The sequence below is a fragment of the Orcinus orca genome, chromosome 5 (assembly GCF_937001465.1).
Source record: "Orcinus orca chromosome 5, mOrcOrc1.1, whole genome shotgun sequence".
NCBI classification, from domain to species: domain Eukaryota; kingdom Metazoa; phylum Chordata; class Mammalia; order Artiodactyla; family Delphinidae; genus Orcinus; species Orcinus orca.
In genome coordinates, this window is record NC_064563.1 from 94,089,711 (window position 1) to 94,109,886 (window position 20,176).

The 20,176-nt window shown below is 41.6% G+C and overlaps 1 protein-coding gene across 1 annotated transcript in view; it reads right to left on the minus strand.

The window, feature by feature from the left end:
- Positions 1-4,296: 4,296 nt before the first annotated feature.
- Positions 4,297-20,176, minus strand: part of HHLA2 (HERV-H LTR-associating 2) — a 172,376-nt gene continuing 156,496 nt past the window's right edge. Inside the window, exons 8-11 of the mRNA XM_033432212.2 lie at positions 11,584-11,901; positions 8,898-9,026; positions 6,272-6,330; positions 4,297-5,484 (exon numbers count right to left, since the gene is read on the minus strand). Coding sequence (XP_033288103.1) covers positions 5,437-5,484; positions 6,272-6,330; positions 8,898-9,026; positions 11,584-11,901 — 554 coding nt within the window. The 3' untranslated portion in view covers positions 4,297-5,436. The remainder of the gene's footprint in view (positions 5,485-6,271; positions 6,331-8,897; positions 9,027-11,583; positions 11,902-20,176) is intronic.

Consider the following 20,176-nt stretch of genomic DNA (forward strand, 5'->3'; position numbering starts at 1 on the left):
ACAGGTTCTGGGGCTTCCTTGGTGGCACAGTGGTTGAGAGTCTGCCTGCCGATGCAGGGGATGTGGGTTCGTGCCCCGGTCCGGGAAGATCCCACATGCCGCGGAGTGGCTGGGCCCGTGAGCCATGGCCGCTGAGCCTGCGCATCTGGAGCCTGTGCTCCGCAACAGGAGAGGCCACAGCAGTGACAGGCCCGCGTACCGCAAAAAAAAACAAAAAAAACTGGTTCTGACAAAATTTTCCTATATTTATTAATTATACTTGTCCAGGGAGTATGAAGCACTAAGCATTTGAGTGGGATGCACACTGTATTTACGATTCTCAAATGCTTAATTCTAGGTTAATGTGCAGGCTCTGAGCTCCAGGGCCTAGATTCATGTGGGTAGAACCGTCAGAAGTCCAGGGAGCAAAGATGATTAAAGAAGCACAGATGGATCTGCTTGAAGTTCTAAGTGAACTCCTTCTATTGTGGGCAAGTATGTGACTTTGTATCATATTGATATGGAGACCCCAGGCGGACACGTTTAAAATTGAGGCCATGGGGCTTCCCCGGTGGCGCAGTGGTTGAGAGTCCTCCTGCCGATTCAGGGGACACGGGTTCGTGCCCCGGTCCGGGAGGATCCCACATGCCGCGGAGTGGCTGGGCCCATGAGCCATGGCCGCTGAGCCTGCGCATCCGGAGCCTGTGCTCCGCAACGGGAGAGGCCACAACAGTGAGAGGCCCGCGTACAGCAAAAAAAAAAAAAAAAAAAAAAAAAAAATTGAGGCCATGAATGAGAACAAATGCAAGAGTCCTGCTTTTTAGCTATCTTCCCTAAAACAGAGAAAGGGACTGTCTACATCTCTGGTCCCCCAAACTTTAGTCCCGATCCAATAGTAGGGGCCAGTGCCCTAATTTTCCTGGTAAAGTGATAGAGTGACAGCACTAAACTGTAGGCTTGGCAGCGTCATTATCTTAGTCTGTTCAGGCTGCCATAACAGAATACCAGAGACTGAATGGCTTACAAACTACAAATATTCTCACGGTTCTGGAGGCTGGGAAGTCCAAGGTCATGGTGCTGGCAGGTTTGGTATCTGGTGAGGGCCACTTCCCTGTAGACGGCCCTCTTCCCACTGTAACCTCCCATGGTAGAAAGAGAAGGAAGAAGCTCTCTGGGGTCTTTTTTGCATAAGGGCATTAATCCCAGTCACGAGGACTCAACCCTCATGACCTAATCACTTCCCAAAGGCCCCATCTCCTACTACCATCACCATGGGGGTTAGGATTTCAACCTATGAATTTTGTGGGCGGGGACACAAACTTCATACTGTGGCAGTTAGAGTAGCCTAAGCTTCCTCATTGAGATTGTTCCCAGAAACACAGTTTTAAAGTGTGATCTGGCTTTAGAAGGAGAGAATTAAAGGGGGTTGGATACCCTCCACAGAATGCCTACAGAGTACTTAGCACAGGCACCATCATTTCAGTTTTAAAAACATGGTACATGCTTGGTCTTTCTTATTTATTATAAATGAATTACTAATAACCATTCAAGATAAGTAGATAGGGCAGCCAATAATAAATACTACCTTATGGGAGGGCGAAGGATCTCTTTTGAAGAAGAGACTGGTTGGTTATATTGAATATATTTGGATCCAAATATGAGAAATATGAGACATTTGCAGACTCCAGAAATTTCCTATCGATGAGCAAGTAGTTGTCTCAGGGATAAGGCCTATATGGAGAGATCCAGTTAAGTGGTTTGAACTCTGGCCTCAGTTTGAGAAGTGTTATGGCCTCAGATTGGGGTCTTCTGTGCAGAACCTGCCCAGCAACCCCACGTAATGGATTTGTTTAGGGAAATACTTCACACGTGCGGCAATTGCACTCAGCTGCAGGAGGTCGAAGGGCCTCGGAAACAGATGTAATGCATTCGACTTTGTCACGATTATTTCCAACAAAGAATAAAATGAGTGAAGCAGAAATTGCTTCTGAGAGGCCAGAGATGAATAGGAAAATCGTCCTTGGCAGTGCAATGACTGTTTTCCATTCACAGGAGGAGAGCCTGAAATTCCTTCAACTGTCATAAACCAAAGGAAAAGGTTTTCTCATAGAACTGTGCATCAGGTCTATGGAGCAAATCGGTGATGTGGCTAGTGTCTCCCTCATGGGGTCTTCTATAGAGGGTGCTGCCTTCGCTGGCAATGCAAGGCGAGCAAAAATTTGAGTGACCGAGCACACCCTTGCGGTGAATTACCGGTGTCTGCTTTCTCTGATGCAGACAATTGCCTCAATTCCCTGCCTCCCTTTGAAGCTAATGAAGAGTTGGCTAAGTCCTGCTTACGTCTGGAAAGCACTGGGTTTGGTTCTTGGTATGTGTTGCACTAATGAAAGTCACAGGAATCTCACAGAACACGCTGATATTCTGTTTTTCAGGTTCATGAAGAATGACCAGTCCTTGTTTATAAAGGACAGAGAGGCTGGAGAAGTACAAGGAGGTACTGTTTTATGGCCAGAAACTTAAGTTGCATTTGAAACATACACTTAATTTTTTTACTGAAGTATAGTTGATTTACAATGTTATATTAGTTTCAGGTGTACAACATAGTGAGTCGACATTTGTAAATTATACTCCATTTAAAGTTATTATAAAATGTTGGTTATATTCCTTGTGCTGTACATTGCATCCTTGTGTCTCATTTATTTTATACCTAGTAGTTTGTACCTCTTAATCCCCTTCCCCTCCCTCTACTCCTCCCGCTACTGGTGACCACTAGTTTGTTCTCTGTATCTATAAGTCTCTGTTTTGATATATCCACTCATTTGTGAAACAGACATTTTAAAAAACATGTTTATGCTGTGTCAAAAGTAGTTTAAACAAGGTGATCAGAAAATGAAATAATAAAAGGGAATATTGTTGCTTCCAAGTGTAGTGGGGATTTTTTTGATTTTTTTTTAACTTTCCTCAGAGGCAAGTAAACATTTCACATGAAAAATTAAATAGATGCAAGAATCTTTTAAATTCTGATGTTAAAAAAATACTTTGTCCATATTGCTTCTTAATGAGTAATATTCATAGAAGACATGAGCTATGTTATGGTCCACGGGGACTAAGGCATATTGGTAAATGGTTATTACTGAAGCTAGTGAACTCTGCTGGCCTTATTTCTACATCCGTGAGTCTATATTTTTAGCCACTAATGGTGGGAGACAACAGGCTTTTCTTAGCATTCTATAGTGATTTACATATAGTCATAGTTGGTCATTTTGCACTTGTAGGTAAAACCCTCCTGCTGGACAACCATGTAGGCTACATACTTGTGCAATACTGAAACAACACCCACTCAAGATGTTCAGATCAGTGATAGCTGGTATGCTGTCTTTGTATTGTACCAATTTGGCTAAGCTGGAGGTACGTTTCCTGTGTGGTTCTGGATTAAAGTTGGTCACAAGAGAAATATGCACCAGATTTGAGAGGAAGAAGTGAAGGAACAGCTGGGTTCTTTCTGTGCTCATAAGGTCATTGTATGGCCCCAGGCACAGTGATAGCTGGCAACTATTACTCCAGGCTAAAAAGGTGAGTTAGCTGGGATGGGCCACAGCTCTGTGGACCCACAGCTCTCTCAGCTCCTGTCAGAATCCTCGCCCGGCAGGTATGCAGCTCCATGGCAATGGGCGCCAGCTTATCATCTTACAGGTCACTCACAGTGTTGACTTTGGAGGCCCTGAGAGACTGCATGGGGTCCAGTTTGTTCTTATAAATTCCAGTCCATCCTCAGTCCGTGTCCAGCTGTCCTTCCTGACCGCTGGCACAACTGACCGACAGCGACCTCAGGCCCAGCACCAGATGCAGAGGGGACAGCCTGGTGCAGACTTCTTCACCAGTGCCCACAGTTCTATAATGTTGAATCTCTATAATAAATCCTTATTCTGTCGTTCTCAGCAGTCTGCCTCTCTGATCCAACCTGCTTCACACAGGTGGCTCTAAGATTAATTCAGGGACTCAGCGGCGTTGAAGGACACAGAGTCCTTCTTGTCCACCATCCTCAATGTGTTGGCTTTGGTCTTTATATTTATCACCCTCATCACCGTAAGTAGACTAGAGCAATTCTGAGCACTTTCTCCTCACCAAGTGTCTTATGTGCTTTTCTAAAGTTTTTCTTTAAGTGTCCTTAATACTTTACCGTTTGTGATGAACACTGGTCACAACATTGTAGCAAATACCTGAAGTCAACAGAGCTATGTGCAAAGTAGGAGATTGTGAAAGAAGTCCAGCTGATAAAGAAAATTGGATCAGGTAGTATTTTTTGTTGTTAACATCTTTATTGGGGTATGATTGCTTTACAATCGTGTGTTAGTTTCTGCTTTATAACAAAGTGAATCAGTTATACATATGTTCCCATATCTCTTCCCTCTTGCGTCTCCCTCCCTCCCACCCTCCCTATCCCACCCCTCCAGGCGGTCACAAAGCCCCGAGCTGATCTCCCTGTGCTGTGCGGCTGCTTCCCACTAGCTATCTATTTTATATTTGGTAGTGTATATATGTCCATGCCTCTCTCTCGATCAAATAGTATTAATACACAATTGAGGATTGGTTTTCTCCTGTAAGCTATACGGTTAAAAACTTGAATAAGTTAACAGAAGTCTTGGTTTGGCTTTCTTTCTTTTATATTGATGATGAAATTGAGAACAGATCATCTAGTCAGCTGAATTATCCATTCTCTCCTTGCATAAAATTTATGAAAATCTAAATTTATTAGAAATCTGATTAACAATATGACAACTGAGCCAAAAGAGTAAATCAAATTATCTTCATAACTAGGGTCACTCGGCTATGCAAACCCTGGTGTTGAAGGGTACAACCCAACCCCAGAGATGTCAATTCTTGAGTTGATAGGGCCCTTTGCACCCTGGGTAGTCTTAGAGATACTGACATTCTTACTCTTTGGGGCTCCTAAGACTCACCATACTAAATCTAGTTGATTAAACTGATATTAACCATTCATATAAAACTAGAGTACAATACTTTAGCAAATCCATTGCCTGTTTTCTAGGCTCTGGTTTTTCACCTTTTCACTAAAGTGACTTCTGCTTCTACCACTCACCCATCATTAGTTAATCAGATTTTGAATCATCTCTTAGTGATTCATTTCTTCTGAGTTCTTGGAGGAAACCTCACTGTAGCCTCCTGGGCTGATTGCTGCAGGAATGTAAATGAATGGGATAGTTCTTTTCCAAGCTGAACTGGAACCCTTGGCATCCAGGCATTTATAATCTTGATGCATGTAGGGGGGTCAATGAATGATTCTTAGGGCGTGAGAAAGAAGGTAATTATTCTCTTTCCACTATCACAAGTCTTTGCAATGGCAGAATTGTTGGGTCATGACAAGCCATTGCTGGAATCGCAGTGAAGAAAGGGGAGGTGAGATCACTGGATATTAAGGATGTTTGTGCTGTGTTGTCAATTCCTGTCTTCACTTCCTTTACTGAATGAATGTTCTGAAAGAGCCTAGAACCAAGAAAAATGGACTCAAAATCACCGTTGTTCATGTCAGAATAACCATTTTTATCTTAAGTATTTAAATGCTGGTAGTGTTTTGTTTTGTTTTTTGGAAGGAGGGAGCTTTAAGCTACTGTTTGCATCTGTAATCCAAGATCCATGAGACAGTTATAAAATAAGTAGTTATGAAGTCTGGGTCTTATCAGTTAATTTTAATTTTCCTGCTAGATGTTCCTGAGATTTTAACAAGTAGAAAAACAAGTTTACCCCACTCTTTACTGTTATTTATTCTGATTAATGGAACTCATAAATAATAAAAGGTGTGCAGCAAAAAGGAAGTATGCAATCACGCTATAATTCGTAAGTGAATTATAAGTTCTGAAGGAACCTAGAAGTGGCTGGAAAAGTGTAGAAGGTCAGCAGTCTGAGTCCGGGCAGAAATTATAGTCTGCTTTTCTCTTCTTTATCTGTCTGTATTGCCTTCCACTCCTATGCAATCCCATGTTTCCATCAGAATAATAAGTATATTGGTACATAGTGCCATTTGAAATCATCTTTACAAATAACAGTTGGAGATGATAAGAGCACACACTTATTGAAGCAAGTAGAGCATGTTTAATTACAGTGGGAAAAGCCTAAGTGTATTTTTTTCCCCATTCTATTATCCTGCAATCCCTCCTGCCTTTTTTTCTGTGTAAAAGTCCTGCATGATGATGTGTGAATCAGTCAAAACTTCAATTACCTTTTACAGTAGCATCCTTATACTATAAATAGTTTGATAAAGGAAATGCCTTACCACGTTTTCTTCTGTAGTACCGTCATGGCTAGATCTCTGATCAGTAGATGGATGCCCCTCTACAAGAAAAAACAGAACTTAAAAAAACATGGCTTTGCAAACACCCAAATTCTCCCTTATTCCCTCCTCAGTATAATTATATTATTAGAAGCACGTTAGTTACTCCCCTCTTCAAATCTTTTTTCCAACAAACAGCATTAAAAATGCATTTAATATACAAATACCTCATCAGAAACAGACAGCAGTAAATTCTTATGGCTGTTTCAGGGTCCTCCAAAGCAGGGATAAAGGCAATTCAACCAGGCCAGCAATTCCTGGCTCTTTAAGATTGTTGGCCTGATTCCTACCAGATATAAACAATGGAAAATAGCCAAGGTGGTGATGGATAGGAAAAAGAGACATAATGTCATTTCTCAAGGAAGGCCTTCCTTCTGGGTCTTGCTAAAATCTAGGATAATTTATACTAAGGGCATTTTAAAACAGAGTAATAGAAAAGGGACTTTAAAAAGAAAACATACATATGAAACAACAGCCTGGGAACTGGAGGTTTTGTGACTTTTAGTTTAACAGCTTGAAATATATTTTCAGCCCACCTAACTACAGAACTGTGGAACTTCTTTTTATTTTAAGTGGTCAATACCCTAACATGGTTTTTTCTGATATCTCCTGCCTGCTCCTCCAGAATCAGGATCCATCCTGCTCTCTGCCACGGGAAGCTGACCTGGATGGGTTCTACCTGCAGGGCTTCTCTGCCCTCTGGTTTCCAGTTGGGGTGGAGATCAAAGGGAGGAAAGGGCAAAATCAGGTACTTATTCTAGCTCCTTCCCTATAGTCTATCTGTGTCCTCTGAGTGAAGGTCGCCCTCCTTACAACACAGCTATTTCCATGACTCTCCTTGCAGGTTTTGGGCACTGCTCTTTCTTCTTGTCCCTTCAAGTTCAGGTTTTCTAGCAAAGTTCTGGGGGAATGCACTATCTTCTGTGCTCCCCTTTGTCCAGTTTTGAGTGTGCCAGGTACTTTGTGTTGGACTTGTGCACACTTCCAATATAGAAACTAAACCATCCTTCTTGAGCAGTATGTAGTGCCCCCTCTCCTATAATTGGAACCTATCTAATCACAAGTATCATTATATTAGGGTTTACATGTGGGGGACAAACTAGACTACCTGCAACCTCCCATCTTTTTCTACTTCTGGCAGCTAAGAGGAGCAACAAGTAAGGGGACTGACCTATTAGTATAAACAATCACAGGGCTACAACTGGTGAAATTCTCACTCACTATCACCCTTAAAATCCTACCTTCAATAATGGTGTCTGCTATATCAAATAACCCTAACTTCAGCGGGGGCAATAGGCAAATATCAATCAAAATAAGGGACATGGGATCTATTTAAACCTCCCAGGACACTCAGAGCTTTCTCGGAGAGATTATGAAAGGAGGGAGAGCTTCTTGGGCCCTAGATCTACCTCTGCCACTGGTTAGCTGGGTCATCTTAGGTGGTGCTTATAAGAGTCTGTTTCACATACCTACTTAGAATTTGTGTTAACTTTCTGGATTCTAGTTTTCTGATCTGTAAAATGTGGAAATAAGTAAATTCAAGCTTTTCATAGATCTAATTCTGTTGATAAAAGCAAAGTCTTTTTAGAAGTCCTGTGACCATGGAATCTTAATGTATCATGTTAAATTACTACAAGTAATTAAACTGCTATAAGTAACACAGTTTTCTAGCAGAAAACTTAGAAAAAAGTTTTTTTAAAAACTTAACAAGGATTAAAATAAAATAGCCAATCAAGGACAATGCTGTTTTGAGCAGTAGCAACTGTAGGCGAAACTCAAAGAAAGCAAAAACAGAGCCCAGGGACTTAAGGAAGTCCAGACATAATAGAAGTACCTGGGCAGATGTGTGGTGGAGAGATGTGTAGTACCTCTCTACAAAGGCAAAGAACGTTTTGGCTTCTTTTCAGCTATTTTTCAATGCAAGATAATTCAGATCATCCTGTGTATTATTTTACTGCCATATCTAAATTTTCTCTTTAGTAGAAAAAAGAGAAATAAAACAACTTAAATAACACGTGACTTTCAATTCATTTAATCAATTTCCTGTTATTATTAAAATATTCAATGGGGCTTCCCTGGTGGCGCAGCGGTTGGGGGTCCGCCTGCCAATGCAGGGGACGCGGGTTCGTGCCCCGGTCCGGGAGGATCCCACATGCCGCGGAGCGGCTGGGCCCGTGGGCCTTGGCCGCTGAGCCTGCACGTCCGGAGCCTGTGCTCCGCGGCAGGAGGGCCACAACAGTGAGAGGCCCGCATGCCGCCAAAAAAAAAAAAAAAAAAAAAAAAAAAAAATTCAATGAAAAACTGGCAGTGTGATTCAATGGATGTGCTTGTATATAGCTTGCTGTGTCTCTGACCATTTAACTCAGGATAATTTCCTAGAAGTAAATAGTTAGGTGGAAATGTGGGCACCTTTTAAAGAATTTTTGAAAAAGTTTAAAAACAGCTCTGCAGAAAATTCAGATCTATTTACATGCCTAGCAGCAGTGTAGGTGTGCAGCTGCAGGTGTATGTTTGATACACCTCTACCTGAACACCCAGGCACAAGACCAAATCCTCCATGAGATATTACCTGTGTAGGAAGACATGCATCTTCTTGATTTAACAGCTAGAGTTAACAAAATTGCCACCATGACTGCCACCAATGTTGAAATTATTCCGACAACTGTTCCTTGACTTGCTTCAACAAAAAGTCTATAAGCTGGAAGAAAAGTTACCAGAAAATAAAAGAAAATGTATAGATGGTGAGTAGAGTATATTTACTAATTTTATAACTAGCTATTTCTGCATTCTGGATGGGAGACAGATTTCATATTAGTGAAAAAACTCTTGCTAGTGAAAAGACCCATTAAAGATATGAACAACAGCCCTGTCTGGACCAGAGTTGTTCATGAGCATAAATAATAACTCCCAACCTCAATGTGTCTATTGTGGGAAACCTGCCAAAGCTGTGATATTAACCAATTTGGGGCCTAGTGGAGATGAGAGTCAGGAGAGAAAAAGTCTGAAAACTTGAGAGACAATGAGTCTTCTATGTATTTTAAGTCTCTATTGTTTTTTACTGTAATAAGATAATCAACACACTTTTACAAAGGAATAATTATGACTACAAACTAGCCTCAGCCTAGTGTATTCCTTGGGGGATGAAGGGAGGTTGCAGTGTACCCTTGGCTTGGACAAGGCAGGATCCTAGAGGAATAGAGATGAGCAGTGTAGAGGGGATGAGAAGAATTGAGTAGGAGCCATGATCTTGAGTAAAAGGTGACAGGTGACCACCAGGATAACCGATAGTGCTTGGAGCTCCTCAGGAATAACTGGAGGAGCCAGAACTCTTTTCAGCATCTTGGTTGGAACTAGCATTGTTATAATTAGTATTAAAGGAAGTGGGGAACTCAGAAGCCAGAAACTTGGAGACCTTGAGTAACCAAAGTCAGAATCAGCTAATCTTATAATCCATGTTCTACCAAAGAGTAAGGAGCAAGCATTAGAGAACAGAGGTCAAATTCAGGGGGGAAGATAATTATGGCTTTTCTTTAAAATGAACAGCTCTATATAATGGATGTCAGTTTTTATGAATATACTTTTACTTAATGTTTTACAACCAATAAAACATTAATCTCTCCACACATTTGTCATCCTGAAATTCTATACCCACGTAGAGAAGGAGTAATTAAGTAGAAATGTTGACTTCCTAAAGTGTTTTCATAGGCATATTTTTCCTCCTGAAGAAAATTCTGCAATGTATAGCTTCTTACTTTATCCATGACCCTCAGTTCCCCCATCTGTAAAGGGATTTGTCCAAGATCACATATTGATTCAGCAGCAAAATTTAGCAAGAATTATTTAATTTCATTCAATTCAGTGCAACCTTTCTAGAGAAGATCCAGACTCTAGGAATCATAAGCCCCACTATCTGGGCCTCCTTTTCAAATACTGCAGTATTTCCTGGGCAAGGCAGCAAGCAGAAAATTGCAGTTCAGTACAGAACAGCAAGTTTCCTTGAAAGAGTGTTTCTCCTGTTCCCTGCCCTGATGGGGTAGTTCCTGCTATAGACCTCTTTCTGGGGGGAAGTATGGGCAAACCCTCTTGCAGTCTCAACTGACCAGTATTTTACTTCAGAATGAGAGGTTCTGAAAAGCTTTTCTTTGACAGAGGTGGAATGGTCATGATGCTTCACTTTGTGTAAACTGAAAATTAGACCTCTAATTAGAAAGATGGGCCAGATGTGGTCTTCAGACTGTTTCTTCCTGATTATTTTTCTAAACTCCAAAATGAATCCAACATTTAAGAAAATAGAATTAAAGCTTAACTGTATTTTATGTAAAAGTGACAGTCCTATTTTGGGGAAAAATAGGAGCTTCATCTGCATCTCAGTTTTCAGTACCCTCAAAGTAGCAACTCTACAAAGGGAGTGTTATCACTCAGTGTCTTGAAGTTTCTATCTATTTGAAGTTGTCCTTGACCCAAGGACAACTCTGTATTCTTATCTCCAAAACGCACTACATAGAATCTCCAAACCTTCAAATCTGTTATTTCTCCTAATTTTCATAACTATAATGATAAAAATATTTCTAAAACATATGTTCCACTGACTTATATTTTAATAAAGAATAGAAAGAGGAGTGCCGTGGTCTCCCATGATGTCAAGTTGATCACTTAAGGGTAAGGGTGATCAGCCCACCTTGAAAGTCAACTTCATGAGTACACAGTCTATGACTCTATGGATACTGGACTAGAAATATTTTAATTAATGAGTTTTACCAGTTAGCTACCAATAGAGGTAAGAAAAAAATGAGCCGAATCAGGCATACATGTAATGTTTCAAATGCCCTTTGGTAACTGTTTTCACCAGATTCACAGACCATGCTTCCCCAGCATCCAGCAGAGTCCAAATTCTAACTTCCTCCTGTACCTACACAGCTTCAACTCCCCAAACCCAGACCCTGAGGCACAGTGGTAACAGGAACTGAAGATGCTCAGCCCACAGAGTAACAAAACATATAGGTTCCCTCTTCATTTCTGAAGCCCTGAAACCCTAAAAAGGAAATCTTCTGGGAGTAATTTCTTTTTTTTCAATGCAAGACTTGCCTGTGGTTGAAGGAAGGAGATTGTCTTGACTGGAAGTATCCCTGTAAACAGTATTTTCAGAAATTCTATTCAAAGGTATTCTTGAAATGGCAACCTAATTTTCCTGTTTGATGTTCACAATCTCTAATGCTGTACCCGAAACCCATTATGCAACCCTACTTGTAACTTACCTACATACAGTGTTTGGATGGTGAGTAAAGTATATTTGCTTGAAGAAATGTTGCACAGGTATTCTCCACTGTCTGAAAGACGAAGATCCTTCAAAGTCAAAGAGAAGTCATGCAGGCTTATCAGAATTTTGTTCCGTGAAAGTAGGGGTTCATTGATAATTGTTTCTTGTGAGGAGTTCAGAAAGTGAGCCAGGACCAAAGAATTCCCACTGTCCACCCTGGACCAAGTGACCCTGAAATCTTCATTTGGTAGGAAAAAACTGTTTTCAGGTTTACACGAGAGTGAAACGTTTTCCCTTTCATTTTTACGAAGGCCATCTAAAAACAGAAAAGTAAAGATTAATGAAAACAAAATTTTCAAATGAATTTTCTAAGTTACACCTAGAAATATCTTTGAAAATACCTTTTGGAAAGCAATGAGATATTTGTACTGTGGAGTTTATTAAAAGCTTTACTACCACTATTTCAAAGTCTCCCACCAAGGTTAAGCTTAGGCTTCAGGAGACCTAAGCCTGGGCCAGCTAGGGAGGTGACACACCTGGTTTTTAACTCCTACAGCCTGGCGGTGATCACTCAAGAATGTTGCTATGGTTATCAGCCTTTTAAACTCAGTGATCTTCCTCTGCTGACCCTGAGTGCTGGAGTTACGTCCTTGTCACTATCTACACCGTGGCAGTCTCTGCTAATTTCATGGTCTCAACCACTTCTTAATCTCTCTTTCAAGACAGAGTCTCTTTTCTTGCACGTAAGAAGTATATTTCTAACTGTGCAGGTAATTCCTCACTGGACCGAGCTCTTAGAACAGGGACTCTGCTGGGTATTCTTAGCTTGTCCCTCCAGAGCTAACTCCATCTTGTCCTTCCTATTCTCTAGTTCTGTCAGCTGGCCTCTATGGACTACCATGAATTGTTCTCCCTGGTTCTAGACATACCTACTTTGCAGTCCACCTGTGCGAGAGTGATGCCAAAGCAAGCCATCTAAAATGCCACTTCCAGTCGCTCCAATATTTCATATCCTTCTTTGGCTCCATACTACCTCCAGGGCTGGCTCAAGCTCTTCAGCAAGATGAAGCCATTTGATCTGGTTTTTGCCTTCTCCTCTAGGCTTGTCTTTTGATACTTCAGTTTAACCCTCAACCATTTATATTTCCACAAATTCAAGCAATATTTACTCCTCTGTGCTTTTGTGTCTAGTATGTTTTTTGCCTGGAATGCCTATGTTCTCCTGGAATTTCCTACTGCTCTTTTAAAATTCTGCCCTTATGCAACTTCCTTAAGCATATGTTCTGTAAAAACCTGACCCACACCCAACCATGGTGAACAGAATTACTCACTCTCTTTGTATGCTGCATTCCTGGTTTAGTTTTATTTTTACATGTTTGTACTAGATGCTGTGGATCCAGAAGTAAGAGTCCACAGCATCTAGTACACATTCGGTTCTTAAGTTCACAGTCTGAGAGTGACAAAGCTTGGTACATAATAGATCCTCAACAAGACAAAATAACGCTGAGCCTAAGGAACTGTTGGAACTCCAGGATACTCATTTCTGAATAAACATGAGAAATTATGATTTTCCTTAGAAAATATTTGCAATTTAATATTTTCAACCCTTTCCCATGATTCCATTGCTGCCTGGCTGATGAACAGAGAACACTGGCTGCTCACACTATTGACATCATATAAAGGTAGTGAATAGTTCATATTTTTAGTGTCTTCTTGGTGAATATTTTGAGAATTTGAAACTCAGAGGTAGAGGCAGGGCCAAGATGGCAGAGTAGGAGGACCCTAAGCTCACCTCCTCCCACAGACACACTAAAACTACAACTACATATAGAACAACTCTCTCTGAGAATGACCTGAAGACCAGCAGAATGGCTCATCTATAACTAAGGATATAAAGAAAAAAATACACCAAGGTGAATAGGAGGGGAAGAGAAGTGATCTAGTCAGGACCCACACCCATGAGGGAGACCCTGCACTGCTCCAGCTCCACCCCTGTCAAGGCAGTAGTCCTCATATGCCCCAGGAAAAGCCCTGGCCTGTGCCAGACTCCAGCTCTAGCCCCCCTGGCTCCAGCCTGCACCTACCAAGGCTGCACCCCCAGCATGCCCCAGAAGAAGCCCTGGCCTGTGATTGGCTCAGCTCTAGTCCCCACCCCTCACCAAGGCAGCAGCCCCCAACACACCTCAGGAGAAGCCCCAGTCCATACCAGGCTCCAACTCTAGCCCACCCCACCCCCCAGCTCCAGCCCGTGCCAGTGATAGCCCTGGTATGCCCCAGAAAAGGCCCCTCTCCATGCTTGCTTCATATCCAGCTCTCCCACCAAAGCCACTGGGCACACGGAGACTGCATAGGGAGACTCTCACAAAAGGACATACCTTCAAGATTGAGATAGGTAATTGTCTTGCCTAGTTTTATAAACACAAACAGAGAGTTGAACAAATTGAAAAGACAGAGAAATATGTCCCAAATGAAAGAACTACCCTAATGAAATGGAGATAAGTAGTTTACCTGATAAAGAGTTCAAAGCAATGGTCATTAAAATGCTCACCAGGGGCTTCCCTGGTGGCGCAGTGGTTGAGAGTCCACCTGCCGATGCAGGGGATGCGGGTTTGTGCCCCGGTTCGGGAGGATCCCACATGCCGCGGAGCGGCTGGGCTCGTGAGCCATGGCCGCTGGGCCTGTGCGTCCGGAGCCTGTGCTCCGCAAAGGAAGAGGCAGCAACAGTGAGAGGCCCGAGTACGGCAAAAAAAAAAACACAACAAAAAATGCTCACCAAACTCAATAAAAGAACAGAGGAACACAGTAAGAACTTCAACAAAGAATTAGAAAATATAAAAAAGAGCTGAAGAATACAATAACTGAAATGAAAATTGGAATCAAGAGCAGATTAGGTAATACAGAAGAATGCATAAGTGACCTGGAAGATAGAATAGTGGAAACCACCCAATCAGAACAACAAAAAAGAAAAAATACATTTTTAAAATGAGGATAGTTTAAGGGGACCTCTGAGACAACATCAAGCATACTAACATTCATATTATAGGTGTTCCAGAAGGAGAAGAGAGAAAGGGGTAGAAAACATATTTGATGAAATAATGGCTAAAAATTCCCCTAATCTGAAGAAGGAAAAAGATATTCAGGTCCAGGAATCTCAAAGAGTCCCAAACAAGATGAACCCAAAGAGATCTACACCAACATATCATAATCGAAATGGCAAAAGTTAAAGACAAAAAAATTTTCAAGGCAGCAAGAGAAAAACAAAGAGTCACATAAAAGGGAACTCTTATAAGACCATCAGCTAATTTTTCAGCAGAAACTTTGCAGTCTAGAAGGGAGTGATATGATAGATTTAAAATTCTGAAAGGGGAAAAACCCTACAACCTAGGTTACTCTACCAAGGAAGGTTATCATTCAGAATTGAAGAAAAAATAGTTTCCCAGATAAGCAAATGATCTTAAATGACACATTAGACTAAATGGACTTAATAGATAACTAGAAACCGTTTCATACAAAAAAACATCAGAATATACATTCTTTTCAACTTCACATGGAACATTCTCCAGGATAGGTCACAATGCTAGGTTATAAAACAAGTCTCAATAAATTTAAGAAGACTGAAATCATATCAAGCATCTTTTCTGACTACAATAGTATAAAGCTAGAAATCAATTATGGAAAACTGGAAATAGCACAAACGTGGAGACTAAACAATATGCTACTAAAAAACAAAGTGTTGATGAAGAAATAAAAGAGGAAATCAAAAAACACCTTGAGACAAATGAAAATAGAAACACAATGTTCCAAAATCTATGGGACGCATCACAAGCAATTCTAAGAGGGAAGTATATCACGATACTGGCCCACCTCAAGAAACAAGAAAAATCTCAAATGACGTATCTTTTCTAAAGGATATAGAAAAAGAAAAATGAATAAAGACCAAAGCTAGTATAGAAATGAAATACCAAAAGTCAGAGTGAACATAAACGAAGTAGAGACCAAAAAACAATAGAAAAGATCAATGAAACTAAGAGCTGTTTCTTTGAAAAGATAAACAAAATTGGAAAAACCTTTAGCCAGACTCATCAAGAAAAAAAGATGTGCTAAATAAATAAAATTAGAAAGAGGAGAAGTTACAACCAATATCACAGAAATACAATCATCAGAGAATACTATAAACAGTTATACATCAACAAATAGGACAACCTGGAAGAAATGGATAAGCTCCTAGAAACTTATACTCTTCCAGGACTAATTTAGGAGGAAATAGAAAAGCTGAACAGACTGATTTCTAGTAATGAAACTGAATCAGTACTAAAAAAATTCCAACAAACAAAAGTCCAGGATGAAATGGCTTCACAGGAGAATTCTACCAAATATTTAAAGAAGAGTTAATATCTATCCTTCTCAAACTATTCCAAAAAATTGAAGAGGAGAGAACACTTCCAAACACATTCTACAATGCCACATTACCCTGATACCAAACCAATCAAAGACACTACAAGAAATGAAAATTACTGGCCAATATCCCCCAAAAAATTAGATTCAAAAATCATCAACAAAATATTGTAAGCCAAATTAATTCAACAACACATTAAAAGGATCATATGTTATGATCAAGTATAATTTTTCCCAGGGATGCAAGGATGGTTTAATATCCATCAATCAATCAATCTGATATACCACATTAATAAAGCAAAGGATAAAAATCACATGATCATCTCAAAAGATGCAGAAAAAGCATTTGACAAAATTCAACAACCACTTATGATAAAAACTCTCAACAAAGTTGGTTTGGAGAGAACATACATTCACATAAAAAGGCCATATAGGAGACTTCCGGGAAGATGGCAGAAGAGTAAGACGCGGAGATCACGTTCCTCCCCACAGATACACCAGAAATACATCTACGCGTGGAACAACTCCTACAGAGCATCTACTGAACGCTGGCAGAAGACCTCAGACCTCCCAAAAGGCAAGAAACCCCCCACGTACCTGGGTAGGGCAAAAGAAAAAACTAAACAGAGACAAAAGGACAGGGACGGGTCCTGCACCAGCGGGAGAGAGCTGTGAAGGAGGAAAAGTGTCCACACACTAGGAAGCCCCTTCGCGGGTGGAGACTTCGGGAGGCGGAGTGGGGGAGCTTGGGAGCCGCGGAGGAGAGCACAGCAACAGGGGTGCGGAGGGCAAAGCGGACAGATTCCAGCGCAGAGGATCGGGCCGACCGGAACTCGCCAGCCGAGAGGCTTGTCTGCTCGCCCGCCGGGGTGGGCGGGGCTGGGAGCTGAGGCTCCGGCTTTTGTCGGAGCGCCAGGAGAGGACTGAGGTTGGCGGCATGAACACAGCCTGCAGGGCGTTAGTGCACCGCGGCTGGCCGGGAGAGAGTCCGGGGAGAAGTCTGGAACTGCCGAAGAGGCAAGAGAGTTTACGTCCCTCTTTGTTTCCTGGTGCACGAGGAGAGGGGATTAAGAACGCTGCTTGAGAGAGCTCCAGGGACGGGCGCGAGCCGCGGCTAAGAGTGCGGAGCCCAGAGACGGACATGAGACGCTAGGGCCGCTGCTGCCGCCACCGGGAGGCCTGTGTGCGAACACAGGTCACTAGCCACACGCCCTTCCGGGGAGCCTGTGCAGCCCGCCACTGCCGGGGTCCCGGGATCCAGGGACAACTCCCCCGGGAGAACGCACAGGCACGCCTCAGGCTGCAACGTCTAGCCGGCCTCTGCCGCCGCAGGCCCGCCCCACACTCTGTGCCCCTCCCTACCCCCGGGCCTGAGTGAGCCAGAGCCTCCGAATCAGCGGCTCCTTTAACCCCGTCCTGTCTGAGCAAAGAACAGACGCCCTCCGGCGACCTACACGCACAGGCGGGGCTAAATCCAAAGCTGAGCCCCTGGGAACTGTGAGAACAAAGAAGAGAAAGGGAAATCTCTCCCAGCAGCCTCAGAAGCAGCGGATTAAAGCTCCACAATCAACTTGATATACCCTGCATCTGTGGAATACCTGAATAGACAACGAATCATCCCAAATTAAGGAGCCCTGTGGATGAAAGGCCCTTGGTGCTGCAGCCAGGAGTCAGTGCTGTGCCTCTGAGGTGGGAGAGCCAACTTCAGGACACTGGTCCACAAGAGACCTCCCAGCTGCACATAATATCAAACAGCAAAAATCTCCGAGAGATCTCCATCTCAACGCCAGCACCCAGCTTCACTCAACGACCAGCAAGCTACAGTGCTGGACATCCTATGCCAAACAACTAGCAAGACAGGAACACAACCCCACCCATTAGCAGAGAGGCTGCCTAAAATCATAATAAGTCTACAGACACCCCAAAACACACCACCAGACGTGGACCTGCCCACCAGAAAGACAAGATCTAGCCTCATCCACCAGAACACAGGCACTAGTACCCTCCACCAGGAAGCCTACACAACCCACTGAACCAACCTTAGCCACTGGGGACAGACACAAAAAACAACAGGAACTACGAACCTTCAGCCTGCAAAAAAGGAGACCCCAAACACAGTAAGATAAGCAAAATGAAAAGACAGAAAAACACACCGCAGATGAAGGAGCAAGATAAAAACCCATCAGACCTAACAAATGAAGAGGAAATAGGCAGTCTACCTGAAAAAGAATTCAGAATAATGATAGTAAGGTTGATCCGAAATCTTGGAGATAGAATGGACAATAGAATGGACAAAATGCAAGAATCAGTTAACAAGGACCTAGAAGAACTAAAGATGAAACAAGCAACGATGAACAACACAATAAATGAAATTAAAAGTATTCTAGATGGGATCAATAGCAGAATAACTGAGGCAGAAGAACGGATAAGTGACCTGGAAGATAAAATAGTGGAAATAACTACTGCAGAGCAGAATAAAGAAAAAAGAATGAAAAGAACTGAGGACAGTCTCAGAGACCTCTGGGACAACATTAAACGTACCAACATTCGAATTATAGGGGTTCCAGAAGAAGAAGAGAAAAAGAAAGGGACTGAGAAAATATTTGAAGAGATTATAGTTGAAAACTTCCCTAATATGGGAAAGGAAATAGTTAATCAAGTCCAGGAAGCACAGAGAGTCCCATACAGGATAAATCCAAGGAGAAATACGCCAAGACACATATTAATCAAACTGTCAAAAATTAAATACAAAGAAAACATATTAAAAGCAGCAAGGGAAAAACAACAAATAACACACAAAGGAATCCCCATAAGGTTAACATCTGATCTTTCAGCAGAAACTCTGCAAGCCAGAAGGGAGTGGCAGGACATACTGAAAGTGTTGAAGGAGAAAAACCTGCAACCAAGATTACTCTACCCAGCAAGGATCTCATTCAGATTTGATGGAGAAATTAAAACCTTTACAGACAAGCAAAAGCTGAGAGAGTTCAGCACCACCAAACCAGCTCTACAACAACTGCTAAAGGAACTTCTCTAGGCAAGAAACACAAAAGAAGGAAAAGACCTACAATAACAAACCCAAAACAATTAAGAAAATGGGAATGGGAACACACATATCGATAATTACCTTAAATGTAAATGGACTAAATGCTCCCACCAAAAGACACAGATTGGCTGAATGGATACAAAAACAAGACCCATATATTTGCTGTCTACAAGAGACCCACTTCAGACCTAGAGACACATACAGACTGAAAGTAAGGGGATGGAAAAAGGTATTTCATGCAAATGGAAACCAAAAGAAAGCTGGAGTAGCAATTCTCATATCAGACAAAATAGACTTTAAAACAAAGACTATTAGAAGAGACAAAGAAGGACACTACATAATGATCAAGGGATCGATCCAAGAGGAAGATATAACAATTGTAAATATTTATGCACCCAACATAGGTGCACCTCAATACATAAGGCAAATACTGACAACCATAAAAGGGGAAATCGACAGTAACACATTCATAGTAGGGGACTTTAACACCCCACTTTCACCAATGGACAGATCATCCAAAATGAAAATAAATAAGGAAACACAAGCTTTAAATGATACATTAAATGAGATGGAGTTAATTGATATTTATAGGACATTCCATCCAAAAACAACAGAATACACATTTTTCTCAAGTGCTCATGGAACATTCTCCAGGATAGATCATATCTTGGGTCACAAATCAAGCCTTGGTAAATTTAAGAAAATTGAAATTGTATCAAGTATCTTTTCCGACCACAACGCTATGAGACTCGATATCAATCACAGGAGAAGATCTGTAAAAAATACAAACACAAGGAGGCTAAACAATACACTACTTAATAACGAAGAGATCACTGAAGAAATCAAAGGGGAAATCAAAAAATACCTAGAAACAAATGACAATGGAGATACGACGACTCAAAATCTATGGGATGCAGCAAAAGCAGTTCTAAGAGGGAAGTTTATAGCAATACAATCTTACCTTAAGAAACAGGAAACATCTCGAATAAACAACCTAACCTTGCACCTAAAGCAATTAGAGAAAGAAGAACAAAAAAACCCCAAAGTTAGCAGGAGGAAAGAAATCATAAAAATCAGATCAGAAATAAATGAAAAAGAAATGAAGGAAACGATAGCAAAGATCAATAAAACTAAAAGCTGGTTCTTAGAA